At 38.3% G+C, this 17,176-nt stretch overlaps 1 protein-coding gene across 4 annotated transcripts in view; it reads right to left on the reverse strand.

The window, feature by feature from the left end:
* SWT1 (SWT1 RNA endoribonuclease homolog) overlaps nt 1–17,176 on the reverse strand; it is a 40,860-nt gene that overhangs the window by 22,711 nt on the left and 973 nt on the right. For 2 of the 4 annotated variants that reach the window (XM_064454377.1, XM_064454373.1), the window contains exons 2-13: nt 16,942–17,028; nt 12,161–12,219; nt 10,900–11,632; nt 9,466–9,531; nt 9,276–9,332; nt 8,551–8,680; nt 8,272–8,373; nt 6,509–6,697; nt 5,818–5,911; nt 3,192–3,328; nt 2,206–2,357; nt 784–922 (exon numbers count right to left, since the gene is read on the reverse strand). In XM_064454377.1, coding sequence (XP_064310447.1) covers nt 784–922; nt 2,206–2,357; nt 3,192–3,328; nt 5,818–5,911; nt 6,509–6,697; nt 8,272–8,373; nt 8,551–8,680; nt 9,276–9,332; nt 9,466–9,531; nt 10,900–11,632; nt 12,161–12,219; nt 16,942–17,019 — 1,936 coding nt within the window. In that variant the 5' untranslated portion in view covers nt 17,020–17,028. Of the gene's footprint in view, nt 1–783; nt 923–2,205; nt 2,358–3,191; nt 3,329–5,817; nt 5,912–6,508; nt 6,698–8,271; nt 8,374–8,550; nt 8,681–9,275; nt 9,333–9,465; nt 9,532–10,899; nt 11,633–12,160; nt 12,220–16,941; nt 17,029–17,176 lie in introns of those variants that run through there. The other 2 variants (XM_064454374.1, XM_064454376.1) reach the window with 2 other exon arrangements.

Consider the following 17,176-nt stretch of genomic DNA (forward strand, 5'->3'; position numbering starts at 1 on the left):
TCTGCTGATATCAAATTCTTAAAGATAAAGACATCTTTAATTGAATGAAAGGGTTTGTTTTTGTTGTTGCCTTTTTTTGAAATTAAACCTCCCTGCCATCACCTATCATATTAAGCAGTCTTTAGTCCTCCATAATTTATTTGGCAAATGCAGATCATTTGGCCACACATAACATGGTGGCAAAGGAGGGAGAAAGATTATTTGCTTTTTAAAAACAGTTCAGACACCTTGGTGGCCATTAATTCATTAAAATGTTTTCCCTGATTTTTGCAGGTACATAGAGATGTGTGAAATAAATTCTTACATGCCCGGTAGTATTCTGCTGGCTTTTTTTCTACTTTTAAAACAAAGACAGTAAAAGCAAATACATGGAGACTGAATGACACACACGCAAAAAGAAACATTTCAGAAATAATTTCTGTGATTTTTGCCAGTGATATTTTGACCATGTGGGACCACAGCCTGGACAGACTTGAGCTTTTTTTTTTTGCACATCAATTACAGTTCCATTCTGGCTTTAAGGCTACAACAAGAGAGTCAGGATTTTGTTACTCATCTGGGGAGTAAACTGTGGATCAATACAAAAGTAGGGAAGACTGTCCAAGGTATGGCTCCCTTTGGACAATCTTAAAATGGAAAAAAAAAAGCAGAAGAGGATGGAACGCATTATTACTTAAACACACAGAGTAAATGCCTTTTCAAAGTATCTACTACTGTAACTACTAAAACCAGAACAGTGAGGTTTTTTACAAGTTTACAATTAACGTTCTCAGAGATTCTTACCTGTACAAAGGTATTTATAGAGACATTCAATGGTTGAAAGTAAAGTCCTTGGCACAACGTAACCAAAAACAGCCATCCAGTGTTTTTTATAACACTTCAGCAAGTTTGCTAGTGTCCATGGTGGCTTCAGATACAGTATCTGAAAGAGAATATGTTACAAATTCAAAGGCTGATTTTCATATAGACATATTCCTATACGTTTCACAACTGCTCTAGTCTTCAATCATGTTATGATTTCTGATTGCTGAAGCAGAATTTGAACAATTCCTCAAAAATAAGGCTATATTCAAATTTATCTATCAAAAAAAGTTTTGATTCAATAGCATTATGGGTTAAACAGAGATGCTCACATAGAAGTATTCAGTGTAGAATAATAATCTTTCAACATTTTTATGACTTTTGGTTCCCCTTTTCTTGAACATTCCAAATACTCTTGAGTTATCTCTTAAAGTGATTTAATGTGTTACTTATGCACAAAAGCCAGAACAGTAAATAGGCCTTTGAATTTCTAGTATTGTTAAAAAGTGAAAACAAACACACTTTTCCTAGCTGTGACTATATATACATGAAGTAACATATGCACATTGCAATTAAAAATTGAAATTTATTACTACCAAGTGAAACCAGAGTTTGAAAAGACGTTAACACAAATCAACTAAGTTAATCAGAAGTGCCTAAAAGCTTAACAGCTAATCAAAGCTCTATCTGTGGAACAGCAGTCATCCCACAAATTGTTTGTTTGTTTTTCAAAGCCAAAGAGGCTTATGTGCCATAAGTTTAAACTTCTAACTAACTCCTACCAGCTATAAAATAGAATCTAAATCAAAGCATGGATAATTTGAAAGTGCCTTGTACATGAGTATTTATTTTCTGTTAACAACACTTTTGAAAGAGCGAGTGTTTGGAGGTTCTCGTTAACACCCTTGTAATTCTGTATCTGCATTGTAACCAATTTAGCTGTGAACAATTTTATCCACATGGTATCTAAAAACATCTGTTCTGATGGAGAAGTGCCTGCAACAACAGTGCCTCAATGTAATATCAAACGTGATGGAATCATTTATTGAAGGGCATATTTACAATACAGTGATTTAACCATACCAGTAAAGCTGAACTAGAAATTTAATACATCTAATAAAAACAGCTCTGAAAACTCACACTGAACAGCCAGCATCTCTGTTACCCTATTATTAAAAGGCTATTAAAATACTGCACAGTCATTACTGACCAAACAGAATAATCTTGTTATAAAATGAAATAGTAAAACTGACCACTGAACTGTTCACTGCCAGTGAACTGTTATGTTAGTGAACTAGATGACTTAGCTGTTTGGCTTAGCACAGGTACTAATACCATTAAAATACCAAAGACATTAAACCTCTTAATTCTTGAAATATCAAGCAAGATGACATAAGAAACCACCTCCATCCATAGGTTTCCAAATGCTATTTTCATTTCAGTCTCCAAAATACAAGATAAAGATTCTCCTAAGTTCTTTTCAAGGTCTGGAATTATACTTGGGATTTGCGCAGTAAGACTAGCATCACCTCCTTCTGTTTTCTCGAATTCTGTATCTGTCAAGTGAAGGGTAAGAAAAGGCACTTATTGCAACTGTTTCTATATCTAATTTATGTTGACAGTACACAAATAACTTGTCCTCCTAAATAAAGACAGGCTGCACTTTATGTTAGAAAGCAGACGGGCTACATCTAATTAGGTTTCAAGTATTTCTAGTTATACCCACTTGTACTGTGGGCATTTTTAGTTATAAGCTACTAACTAAGAAGATTAATTTCCCCAGAGCATTTTTCATTTGTGATCTTACTCCACATTTCTTTCTTCCTTAAATAACTTAAGATTATAGACAGCCAGTGTGGTTATCAGCAAGTATAAGACGATCACTTCTTAATACTGTAAGCTGTATTTGTATCTTTGGAAAAACGAATAGGCAACTTAAGAGTGAAGTTCTACTGTTTGAGATGCAGGTAAAGGTATTAGCATAAATAAGGAGTGATCTTAGCATACTGAATTTTACCATTACTAAGAACAGGACCCAAACTGGCTCAACTGGAAAAACCTCTTTTCAGTCCTAAAGAGTTCAGAATACCTTTTAAATGACCATAGAAACAGCAAATTCATGCTGTGTTTTTTCTATAAAACAAAAATACTGTCATATTTGAATCTCCTAGATTCAAATGTTTTGAATGACAGATGTTTTAATACAGGTCTCAAACTTTTAGAAAACCCTTTACATTTGAAAATAAAAAATCTGCCCCAAACAAAAAGCATTCCTAATGATTCAAATATGAAAACTAAAGTTAGAGCAGAAACTATTCTCCCTCTCCTACGCTGATTATTACATGTCTCAAAAACCTGCACAGGTGTACGTGCACATTAAACAAACTTACCACATTTCGACTGCTGCAGCTCAGCACAATTCTGGTGCCTGTTTACGTTCAGATTTAGCAAAGCAGTAACCAAATCAGCTTTGCAGAATGCCTTGACCTCACTCACAATGGCTTTATTACATAAATTTTTATCATCCCTAGGAGAAGAGAATTAATTGTTGACATAAAGCTGACATTGTTACATCATAAGTAATAAGAGCAACGTATTGACAAGATTGCCTTCGGTAAGCTTATATTGTGAGCTTTATTATATTTGAAGTTTTCTTTCTCAAGCAATTAGATACAGTTTAAAAAATTAAACCAGAAAATTAACTAAAGCAGGCATTCTGAAAAAAATTCGAAACATACTGAAAAACTTTTCAGGCTCTAGCTTTAAGAAAAAAAACAGCTATAAATACTACAGCAAGGATGCCTAGTTGCTATGATCTTAGAATTCAAACAAGGCACTGATTCAAAGACAGTAATATCTTATTCAATTGCTACAATAAATCCCCATTTTCAACCCCCTTTTACTGTTCTACTGGCCAAATCATTGTCCCAGTGCCACCCTGGAGTATGCTCTGCTCCAGCAGAACTACTATAAAGGTGCAGTACCAACAGGGATCCTAGCACTTTCTCAAAAATTTCCAGGGCTTATAATGATAACGGATAAAGGGTTTTTCAGATGAAAAATACTTCTCTAATCACCTCCTGTTCTTCACTCAAAGAAACCTAAAACCATTAATAGCCTTACCAATACTGTGATCCTGATAGCATTTTCAGCAGCAACCCAATCCCCACGTCACCTGACACAAACCAACTGATACGTAGGGTCTCAACCCCACTTACTGAAATGATGCAAGTTTTAGAAAAGGCCAAAGCTAGCTGTTTAAAGTATGTCAAGTAATATTAGTCATCTAAAAACTAGCTTCGTGTGATTTGTATCAAATCAATAATCAATACTTAGGAGTCAGCTGTTATCCTCACCAAACAAGAATAGAGGCAAATTTGTCTCCATCTTCTCTAAGATTAACCCTTGCCAATGTTTATTACTGTTTCTTCCCGCCTGGTTGCGGACAAAGTATCTAACAGAATCTCAATCATTAATAGAATTTTTTTTTTCAATTTTGTAACTCCAATAATATTTTTTAATGAGAAATCAGAATAAAGCTATGCTTTAACAAGTTTTTTAATCGAACATTGAATAATTCTACTTCAGGCCTCAAGCACATGAAGGTGATTATGTCTACACTCTGTTTTATTATACTGTCATCAAATCGCAGAACTTCAGGTCGGAAGGGGCCTCAAGGACCATCCGGTCCAACCTTTCTTGGCAAAAGCATGGGCTAGACAAGATGGCCCAGCACCCTGTCCAGCCAAATCTTAAAAGTGCCCAATGCTGGGGAATCCACCACTTCCTTAGGCAGATTATTCCAATGGCTGATTTTTCTCACTGTGAAAAATTTTCCTCTTCTGTCCAACTGGAATCTCCCTGGGAGTGACTTGTACTCATTATCCCTCTTCTTTTCCATGTGAGTCCTTGTAAAAAGGGAGCCTCCATCTTCTTTGTAGCCACCCTCGAAATACTGGAACATGGTGACAAGGTCTCCCCTAGGCCTTCTTTTTGCAAGGTTGAACAAACCCAGTTCTCTCAGCCTTTCCTCACATGGCAGGCTTCCCAGTCCTTGGACCATCTTTGAGGCCCTTCTCTGCACCCTCTCCAGTCTGTCCACGTAATTTTTTGATATAGCAGGGACCAAAACTGAACACAGTATTCCCGGTGTGGCCTGCTAAGTGCTGAGTAGAGTGGGATAGTGACTACTTTATCTCTGCTGGGGATGCCCTTGTTGACGCAACCCGGCATCCTGGTGGCTTTCTGTGCCGCAGCAGCACTGCTCAGTCATATTGAAGTTGTTGTCCACCAGGACCCCCAGGTCCCTTTCCACAGAGCTGCTCTCCAGCCAGCTAGATCACAGCCTGTGCTGCACTCCTGGATTATGCTTTCCCAGGCACAAGACCTTACACTTGTCTTCGTTGAATTGCATAAGGTTCGTTAGCCTATCCAGGTTATCCAGCCTGCAGGGCAGCTCGCACTTTCCAAGTGTGTACTTTCCCACTCAGTTTCATATCATCAGCGAACTTCATCAGGGTACACTCGATCCCATCGTCCAGATCACTTATGAATATACTAAACAGCACTGGGCCCCACATCAATCCCTGGGGGACCCCACTTGTGACAGGTGCCAGTTTGAAAAGGAGCTATTTACCACCACTCTCTGGGTGCAGCCTGCAAGCCTGCTCCCTGCCCACCGCACAGGCCGCTTGTCTAGACCATAACACAGCAGTTTCTCTAGGCTGTGGGAAGCCGTATCAAAAGCCTTGGAGAAATCCAAGCAGTCAATGTCCACCGCTCACCCCACATCAACTGAGCAGATTACTTTGTCATAGACAGTGATCAGGTTTGTCAAGCACCATTTGCCCCTCTACTACTTTCTCCTTCTACTCTAGCTTGTAAGAGGGTGATCGTGCCTCAAAAAGATTATTTCAAAAGCAGCCCTTCATTTTAAGATATGATTTGAAAATGCTGTATTTGGCATGAGACTATCTTACACCTCATAAGAGACCTGAAACACACAGAGGAACTCACGTGCAGAGTATGACAACAGCTTGAGGAAAGAGGTTCTGATACTGCAGACAACATTGTAAAACGCGATCATCATTGTTCTCATTGCTCAGGCCATCTGCAAATTTAGTTAAGACAGTGCTGACATGTTCAGAAGTAAAACATAAGAAATTAAATATAAGAAGTGAAATATAAGAAATATTTCAGTGTAGTCATGGTACTGTTTTTAAATTTAATACTCCCCAAACAAGAACAGAGAAGCATATACTAAGCACAGGCCTGACCTTTGAATTCTTAGGTACTACTCCCCCCAAAACCGGTATGGTTTTTGCCAGAAACCGTCAAGTGAGCCACACATAAATCTGAATAGGTTAGATTTTGTGATGACAGAATCAAAAGCAAAAGCACATAGCATATCCTTAGCTCATAGGTGAAAGTAGTAACTAGATAAATTTTCACTAAGTAACCCCCCCACTTACCAACAGATGCAGCTATACGCAAGAAACGATCGATAAAACAATAGTGAACAAAGCACTAACCTGAATAAGGTAGTTGCATACTATAGCCTTGAACGTGCTCTGTAAGGTATTAGCTACTTTTAATTCACAAACTGCAGAATGAAGACTGTACTAAACTCAAAAGTTAGTGCTCAGGCTCACACTAGGTTAACTACAAGGATAAAGTACCCAAACCAAATTGGTTGCACATATATTACACATTTTTTGAGAAGCAAGCTGCATGGATTGCCCCCACAATTTTGAATCTTGGTTTTTGAGACACGTGTAGATGAACTGGACTGCAGGGATAGCTTTGTCCCGAACGTGCTGCAACATTTTCCCCTTCTTCAAGTTGTCCAGCTCTTGTAGGACGACCCAAGGAATTATTAATGCAAGTCTGCCAACCCCTGGAAGGGAAAAACACGAAACAAAACAAAAACCAAACCTAACCAAAACAAAGACATTCTGAAAAGCCATGCAAACTGCTACTGTTTTAATTCAAACACCCTATTTATGTAAGCTCACACTTATCTTTTTGGCCAATAGTTTTCATATTCCATGTTAAGGAGTATCTAAGCATTAAAAAATTAACAACTGAAAAAGGCCAAGTTCCCTCTTTCTAATCTAACCTCAAACTGGCACTACATCAGTCACACGTAAAAATGACAATATTAGGCAAACGAAAGGAATAAACAATATTAATCAACAGAATACTTTGACAACGGTGTGTAGTGATGCTGTAAAATACATTTGCAGCAATTAACAACCCGTCACAAACTCACTGTAAGATACTGAAGTAAGGTGACAGCTGTGGAAAGAACAGGCTGAAAATACCTGAATGATCACAACAGTCACTGTGCAAAAACAATCATCACGCAAAAGGAACAATGGTTTGGACTACTTGCCAACCAGCATTCCTAAACAAGGAATAGGACATATGGATATTGGACCATGGTTTTATTTGTATGTAAGCATGGTTTGAACTTTAGAACTATTATATATGAAACACACGGTAAATCAGAAATTTAATGACTGTTCTGTTGGTCCACCCACAATAAATACAACTGTTTTCTTTCCTATTCACATTTTAAGAATACAATTTTGAAAAAATACATTAAAATCCACCTGCTTTGTAATAAGTATTTCAGGAATCAGCAACCTTCTAAACCTTTTCCACAATGGGCCTGGTGCAGGACCAGAAATTGGGAGCTGCAATATTCTAAAAAAAGGCATCCCAGTGTACACAATGCAACACCTTTCCTAATATGGGAATGAGAACTACAGTCTGACGCACTCTTGAAAAGTAGGCCCTTGTTAAAGTTATTTCCCAGGTGGCTGGAATAAGTGTATTCATTAGCTGAAAGCATCAAAGCCACCTAAGCATTCTGATAGATTCCAGATATGGCTACCAACAACTGACACGCACAATCCTAATGCTGCTAATATTAAATCACTAAAAGCTTCACAATGTATTAAAGCCAGGGTCTGCAATCTGAATTCCCGAAAAACTGCTCGCACATCTTGTGAATTCTGTGACCTTTACCAAGACAGAAATAAAGCACTGACTGCTTATCAGATGTTAAATGTTTTTAGACTTCTAGAAAAAAATAATGCTTAAAAAAAAAGAAGAGTAGAAAACATCATTACCACTACCAATGGATCAAATGCTTAAAAGTCTTTTCTTACAACAGGTAAGACTTATCTACCTCTAAGAATTCATGCACATTCCTGGCAATGTTGACCATGATTCTCTGTAGGTACGTAGGTGTAAGCATAGTTAGGTTCTACTTTCATAGCTACATTTTCCTTAAGAGGCAGCTGATTTGGGTTCATAGAATCAGCCTCTTAAGGGTGAGGCTCCTGCTGAGAAACATACTGCCTTTTTAAGGAGCCCAAGTTTGTTTTTCTTCACATAGCCTGAAGTTCTTACATCATCTGTTTTTTCTTAGAATGTCTGATTGATCACCATGTATTCACATACCTGGTATTTCCTCAGATTTCAGGGATCTGACAAACTCAAGGTGACTAATCATTATATTTGTGTCGATCACCACTAATATGTTCAGACCAGAAGTTAAAGCCTCTGGGGGAAGAAAAAAAAACAAACAAACCACAAACATAAACCAAACCAAAACAAAAAAAACCATCAGAACAAACAGTTGTGAAAAAAAAAAAAAATCAATACTCTCTACTCAGACCATTAACTGACAGTAATAGCTAGCTGCAAGTAGATGCCAAAGATCATCATATTGGGACATACCAGCAGAAATATTTAAATCCGGTTCTGGAAGATCTATTTCCATACTTGTAAGTTCTCCACAAGTCTGTACTACAGACAGCGCCATCCTCTTCTGAACACGAGCAACATGCAAATCTTCAACTATCTGCATCTACGATCAAAAAATTTACATAACCATTTATGAATTGTTGCCAAAACAGATATTTTCACATTAATGCTGTTGTGTTAAAACTGACTAAAAACAAAGCATGGCAACTTTTAAGTTGGTACAGCCATGAGAACCTTCTGCACCTCCTCCACTATAAGGAGTCCATAAAAGATGTCCAAAATACGGCCTAGAAGGAAGACCTGTTTATGACCTTTGTACCTGGTATCCAAAAATGCTGTTCCATTCTTTGCTACATAGTCAGGAAACTTGCAGTCATATTGAAAAAGTATGTCTCTTTTCCAACTCGAAAGTTAAAGGATGGAAAATGAGATTAGCTGGAGTACATAAGTGGCCATGAAAGCCCCCTACACTGCAGAGAATAACAGTGGGGCAATCTTTCTATCTCAAAGTTCCTGATTAGCAGTACTTTAACAAGCTCATTTAGTATTTGAAAAAAATGCTCCACATCTTTTGAAATGTAGATCATAAGCCAACAATGCAAAATACTAGGAAAGGTCATGGAATTGTCCAGGTACACAACCTCAATGACATGAATTTTTAATATAACTTACAAGTGTTAAATAAAAGCATTACTGACCTCTTGGTCTGTTTCTGGGTTCTGACTGTCTTGAAGGGGTGTAAAGACTTCACAGATCTGTAGAAAAAATAATAATAAAAAACCAACATACCAACACCACAAAATAGCAAGGAAGACTGAGGAACAAGTGATCCCCATGTCAAGAGCTTACGAATACAACTCTTTAGTGTTAAACAAGTACATCACTAACCTTCTGGACAGACTTTATGTCCTCACCTTCTTGGTAGGAGTCAGACGTGCATGGGACCTCAAAATGCTAGAAGCAAGTGGGAAGGGAAGTATAACACGTATCAGCCTTTTAGAGAACACTGAATATTCCCAAGTGAATTGAATAGGTGAGTTAACTCTATCCCAGACAATAGTTAACATAAAACATATTTCCGATATCCGTGATGAAGCACCTGCAGTGTGATTTCAAAAGGGCTTAGAAGAATGGCTTTCTTTTAAAATATAGGCTTACTGTGTAAACCACTATTTCTCCATTCTCTTGTGGGTTTGTGACTATGTTATTCTCGCTCTGGGCTTCCCAGTACTTTTACAGACATGAATTTAATGGGCTGAATTGAGCAAAGGGTCTCTAAGATGATTAAAGGACTGGGGCATGTCATACAAGAGGCTGAAAGAACTGGGACTGTTTGGCCTGGAGAAGAGAAGGGGAAACCTTATCAAAGTTTATAAATATCTGGTGAGAGGGTGTAAAGAAGATGGAACTAGACTCTCAGCAGTGCCCAGTGCCAGGACAAGAGGCAAGGGGCACTAACTGAGCTCAAATTCCATCTAAACAAAAAAACCCTGACTTTTTTACAGTGAAGGTGCTCAAACAGGCTGCCCAGAAAGGTTGTGGAATCTCCATCCTGAGAGAAAGTCAAAACCTGACTGGTCATAGTCCTGGGCAACCTGCTCTAGCTAACTCTGCTTCAGCAAGGGGGCTGGACTAGATGATCTCCAGAGGCACCTTCCAACGTCAATAATTCCGTGATTCTGTATGTAATTACTACCTTTGTGTACAAACAAAAGGATCGAACTACCATAACATGCACTGGAATCATGTTGCTAGGGATATTAACAAGAACAACAACAAAAAAGTAACCACATTCAAGACAAAGTTGAGGCGCAGAGCCAAACACAAGCTAGAACTTAGAAACAAACCAATCACAGCCAAACGTGAAGTTCTCCAGGAAATATACAAATTTAGTCCTAGATTTACAACTAGTTCTCTGGGCATCACTTTGCCAGCAACGAGCACCAGTTTGACAGGCAAGTTTTCATTGGTTCAGTTAATTAGTTCAAAAAAAATGATACAACTATGCCCATTCAAAAAAAATTCTCTTGACTTACACCTAAACCAAAGTACCCCACACCCCCAGCAGCAAAGTAAAGCTATGAAAGCATATGTGCAGACACAGTTCTGGTATGCAAGACCTTTATTCTTCTAGTTTGTTTAACCATTTAGCAGAGAAACATTTTAACATGGTTTATATTAAAATCAGAAAAATCCACCTAGTTAGCTATGAAATCCTGTTTGAAACCTGTAAGACAGTCTGCTCATATAAAATCTGCCTGCTCTTCAGAAACTAGCCTGAAACATCTACCTGGATAATACAAAGAATTGGGTTCTCATTACCTGCTTAAAGCATAGTGCTGTGCCTTCGAAGTCCCCTTCCTCAGTCCCTGAATTACCAGCAGCTTTATCAGAATCGGCATCCTGTTTTTTCCGTTTACAAGAGTCCCATTGTTGCAGTGTTTCAGTTGAATAGCATGATGGTGTATGCTTATTCACATGCCATTTTTTCTTAGAAAAGTCCTCATATGCTTCTTCATCTTCCCAAGCCCTATATAATGTATTTGGCTTCTTAGTGAAAGGCCTATCATCATGCACAGTCCCTGCAGAGGTGTCAGATGTTTTTTTTGGAATTCTGACTTCTCTCTGTTTTTTTGTCTTTTTATGTGGTACATGTAAATCATACACAGGTGACTTAAATTTTTCCAACATAGTTTGTTCCACTTTTAACTTTAGTTTGCAGAGTTCAACTTTGTCTGTCTTCTTCACTGCCTTGTCCCTCTGAAGTGCAAAGCCATGCCAGAGTCTTTTTCCTTCTGTTCCATCAAAACGACTTTTGTTATTACTTTCCCTGCTAGTAGCCACTATATCAGGAGTGCGTGTAGTTTTTCCATGTTTAATTTCTTTGGCTTTAAATTGTACAACTATTCTCTTTTGCTTTTCAGTTTGGATTAAGCTATTGTCTGTGGTTTTGCTTCTATTTGGAGATTTGCCTTGGGATCTTCCATCAGGGACATGAGAAATATCAGAACCTTGGTCTTGCTTCTTCTCTTCCCCATCGTTCTCTATTTTGAATCTATAAAAACAATTTAAAAAAAAAAAGGTCATGTAATCTAGCTTAGTTAATGTAATAAAAGAAAAAACCCACCACCAAAGCCTGCACTTCATTTAGGCAGTTACAGCTAAGTATTTATGCATACCAATATGTTCTTAAATATGAACTTGCAGCAACATCCATCCTTTAAAATAGTTCAATACAGCGTTTCTAGTATTTACATTTTTACTAGCTGCACAGCTATTTTAGCTCATAAAATTGAGAAAAAGCTTTTTCTGCATTCACTATCCATTGGTTTGAGAGGCAGCCTACTACAGTCCAATTTCACCTTACTAGAGAGTTAATTTTTTTTCCGAACCCTGTCTTCTCCACTATCTCAAACTTCTTAGCTTAGACAGAATCCATCTACTAATGCAACACCAACATTTCATTAGCTAAAACACCACATTTTATTTGGTGAGCAAGTCAAATAAAATTCTTAAATTCAATATTTAAAACAAGCACACTCTTTCTTTAGTAGTTCCATTTAATGACAGAGCAAGAATTTACCTCTGAAATTCTGTCTCTCCTTTCACAATATGGTTATAAGATCTTGTGCCATCAGAGTTCTGAAAGAATTAAGAAAAAAACACAAACCCAAGGACTTATAGAGGAAGCTGCAGTTAAAAAAAATCTTCATAAGATGGAACAAGCTGTTATCTCGTACTAGATTCGCTATGATTTTGAATAGATTAAGCTTGAAAAAGGCAGCCACATACCTTGCTATCATTTGGTATTTAGATTTTGTCATATTTAAGACCAACACAAGGGTAAAAATTGAACATGGCACACATGGTCCTGGGTCATAGATAAAGCTTAATTAAATGCATTTAGGATTCTTCTATTTCATATGTTCTACAAGTAAATCAGTATGTAAAGTATACATTTCTCTACATTTATAAAAATTCTTAGGGAAAGGAAAGTTACCTGAAGACTGCTTCCAACTACCCTGTGGCAAGGCCAAAGAGAAGGTATTTCTATGGGAGGTTTTTGGGCAGCAGAGACGTATTATTAATTCTCATCAGATTTACTAATTAGGTGGAACAGTGGGAAACCACAGTTACATACAGGCCTGGTTAAGAGTAAAGACAGCCCCCAAACAAAGAACTTGAACAGTCCTTGTTTAGAAAGCAGTTATATCACTGCTTGGCATATCTATATTGCAAGCTGCATCGCATTCACGTTGTGGAATAACTGGAAGGCAACTTTGATCAGGTCAGGACAGAAAGTAGTTTATTATTGCAACTATAGGAGAGAACGGAAAGCAGCGAAATGACAGACTCTGCTGATATTAACTCTGTCCAACAAGGTGGTTAGTTCTTATATACCTTTGGGTTACACAACTCAGTCTTCCCAAAACTACAGCAGGGTGTAGGAAATTAAAACAGACAACAGTTGAAATCTGAAGTTGTATGGACTACTTCAGATAAGGAAGTTCTAGACAGTACATAATTTTACAAATAATTCACTCCAATAATTGGGGCTTGCTGACTCAGTGAGGCCCTTAGGTCACTGCTGCAGAAATTTTCCTAACTAGAGAGGCCTGCAAAGGCCATTAGGTCTTAACTATTTCATTTCCACATTAGAAAGCACTTCATTAAAAAAAGGGTTGCAGAAATTAGTGGAGTCCTATTGAATTAAGGAAATTTTGAGAACCTCTGCTGGTGGCTGGTTCCGGAGTTGTAACAGCAGCAAAACCAATGAAATCGTAACTTAGAAGGCTGATAAAGGCTGCTGCCACTGAGAATCACATTGATGCAACTTCCTGCAGGAAGCCCTGTTCAACTCCCACGATTATAATCAAATAGGAATCAAAGCATTTTATGGGTTTATTAACAACTCAATTAACTGGCAGTGAACTACACACTCAGGATCAATACTAGCAATACACCAGAAAAACTATAATAGACAATTCAAAAAATGATACCAGATCACATGACTTCATACCAGAAAGTTTTATCTCTCACATACCCACATGACACACTTTGGCACACACACTCATGCTATTGAAAATGTGGGTGTTCCTGTCACGTGTGTGGCCGTACCCCTTCCTACAACCCGCTGATGCACAGGCTAGGTAGAAAGGTCCCCCATGAGGTCACGTACATGCAGCCAAAGCATGAGACCCTGTGGGATGCCACCTCTGTACTGTCACTCCACCAGGTGGAAGCAGGCTACTGACAGTGTCCAGCAGTGAAGGTGGAAGTCGTGATGCTGGTGAGACAACCACCAGCAGTATCGAGCCCAGTTTGACTGCTGCTCAGTTACTGCTTTCTCTCTTCAAGGCCTATTACCCTCAAACCACAAGTTTTCATGTTTTCAGTATTTCTTTTCAACCTAGCTCCTTCTTTTCTCAAAACTCTCTTGCTAATTCCCTGAATTTCACTTAATCTGGTCATTTTAAACAAACCTTCTTACTGTCACTCTCCTCTTAGCATTATTGGTTTGGGGTAAGTATCCTCCTGGAGCAGACTGTTTCGGGTGTCCTGTTTACAATCCCATGGCTATTCCTGTGGGGTCCAACCCTGGGACCAGACTAACATAAGGGTCTGCTGAAGAGGGGAACACCATGATGAGGCCAAGGTGAGGGGTGGAACTAGACAAAGACTTGGTAGCCACCCGTTGCTTAGCCCCAACTATGCAGGCTCCAATAATATGCCTTTGCCACTCCCTACACTGCTAATCATCTGCCAGGAAATTAGGCCTAAACTTATGTCAAGAGCCTAGAGAGCTTCTAACAGAACACCCTGAGGGAAGTATTTAAACCAAATCAAGAAGCTGTCACCTACTCGCGGCTAAACACTAATCACAAGCACAACTTGTGGTTGAGGGTTTCGTTGTGTGGCTCTTAAGTTGTAGAAGCATAAACATTTTTGCTGAACCATGAGGCCTTCCTTCCTCCTCCCCCTCATTTATCTACCCAAACAGCCCGTTTAGCTCCAAGAGTAACAGCAGGACGTACTGTGCCAATTAAGACTCTAGGTACAAAGATATGTAGGGACTGAGAGCTTCACACCATCACCAGCATATAAAATCAGAGAATGGGATCAACTCAGTGGAGCTCCCTCTCAGCTGGCCTGAGACCTCCATCACCTTTGACCTTCCTGCAGACTGCTAGACCACCAAACAGGTTGTATCCCTCTTCCCCCCATCTCATGTATCTTGCTCCAACAATTTTTGTCTTATTATGTATTGAGCTTACTATATGTGTTAAAGCAACGTGCTTAAGGACAGTGGAAAACTTAATAAATTGTGGTACGTGTTAACCTGGCATCTCCTTAGTGAAGCATGTTATTAAACACAATCTGTCACGCTGCAGGTAATAATCCCGGAATGGTGTATGACAATCATATTGCCTGGTGTTATCCAGGCCACACCAAGAGGTATATATCAAGACCACATACCAAGAGGCAGCTGTGCCGACTCCTCCAGACAGCTCTTTGTAAAGCTGCTCTAATTTATACTCTGACAAATGTCCTTTCGCTCACACTTAAGGACATACACCAAACAGCTAAAAGCCAACAGGCATAAAGTTTTCTGTAATCTGTGGTCATGCTTACACCACACAAAAAACCACAAAGCTCCACATAATCATGCCTAAATATGACTACTTAAATGCCTTACTCTCACCTCTAAGAGCTGAAGATACCTCCTACCCATACTGTGATCACACTGAAGAAACACTTGCTACTCTCCAGAGGTTTTGTTATCTTTTTGTTATGATTAGTTTGCATTCTCACTGTTGCTTACAGTGGTCAATGCCTACATATAGCAATATTTAATGCTGTCTCAGATTGAGGTCACGCATCAGTTAAAATTCTGTATTCTTCAAATTGGTACAGGCATTAGTGATGGCAATACAGTTACAGTATGGGGTTTTAAGCCTCACACTTCTGTTTCTTTATTACATAAGTGAAAAAAACTGAAAAAGCCACCTTAGGATAAGTTAATGTTTAAAAGAAATTGAATAATAATAAGGAATTCAGGAGAAAATATAGCTACAAATATATAGTTTAAACATCATTTTCTACATGAGCAAAAGGCTTCTAACGTGTATAACCCAGTTTATAAGGCCACAATATCACACTCATTTATAAATGGTTTCAAACATTTTTTGAGACATTTATGATGACAGTTAAAAGCTCTCTTATTTCATACATACCTTACAAAATCCAAGGGAAAAAATCTAGCAAACTTAAGCATGGATTTATTAAACTACTGATTTGCTGGATATGTATTACAGTATGGGCAGGAAATAACTTCCCAGAAGAGGATACAATGAAAAAGAATGGGAAGCCACATACAAGCTGTTGCATTAATAGGTGAAGAAATTTGGCAGAAAAAGCCTGTTGTGGTCCAGCTGGTCCTCAGTTGTCAGAGGGGCTGGGATTAGAGTCTGAGCAATACCCGATTCAGCACTGTCAGTCCGGTCGCATTCAATACACTGAACTATCATGATTGCAGATTCACTAACAGTATGATCACTATCAGTCTAGTTGTGCTCAACAACTCTTCATGGCCAGATTCACTAATAGTACAGTTTATTGAAGCAACAGAAATATCTCTCAGAGCTAGTACACTGAGCTCCCCCAGTGTTGCCAACATCTAATTTTGCAGGTGATGTTGCTTAGGGAACAATCACTGAACCAATTTTCAGCATACCAACCATATTCCACCCTGGAAGTTAACTTCTATGAAACGTGGATGTAACTTTAGCCTCAATAATTTCACCCCCAGTAATTATTCCATACAAGCGTGACCAGAAAGATTATCACTCCTGTAGCACCCGCATTTTACAAGCAATTCAGTGAAAGCTTACTTACTAGATATAAATATGTACCAGAGTATACCAAGAATTTCGGTCACTGATTTATGTCTCAATGTTTAAAAGGAAATATTTGAGAGTTGCTTGCCAAAATGCTGCAAAGTATTATTTGTGATTAATCAGAAAATTAAGATTTATGATCCAAGATAAAGAACAATCCAGGAAAGCAGCAGTGGTTTTGCTAACAGTTTTAAGCTCAACTCTCCTCAACCGGGAAGATACACTACAAAACAGAATATCTCTTTTTCTCTGATACCCTCACTACTCATAGCCTCTGGAGAAAAACATGAACTAATTATCTGGCTACAATTGCAGTTATCTGACCAATTCAGCCCTCCTGCTGTCCTTGATGACCCCACATTTAAATTTGATTCATCCTTCTGTCACAAGACTGCTAAACAATTCATGCTCTTCTCTTGAATGTGGGGGGGTGTTTTGAATTAAAATAATGATTTAGTAATAATACAGCTTTTCCTACTTTGTCATCCCGGCCATCCAAACAGTCTTCCTTTCCAGTTAATTTCTTCAGTTTCTTTTTAGACATCTTCAAATCCTAAGGAAAACAGTGCTGCCATTATTACTTATTGAAATAATTTTATTTATTTCCAGCTGGTATAAAAAGTAAATTTTAACCACATAGAGGAAAAAAAATTAATACTCTTGTTTTCTCACTACAGAGCCACAGCAGATTTCAGCAGCGT

This window comes from Phalacrocorax carbo, chromosome 6, assembly GCF_963921805.1.
Source record: "Phalacrocorax carbo chromosome 6, bPhaCar2.1, whole genome shotgun sequence".
NCBI classification, from domain to species: domain Eukaryota; kingdom Metazoa; phylum Chordata; class Aves; order Suliformes; family Phalacrocoracidae; genus Phalacrocorax; species Phalacrocorax carbo.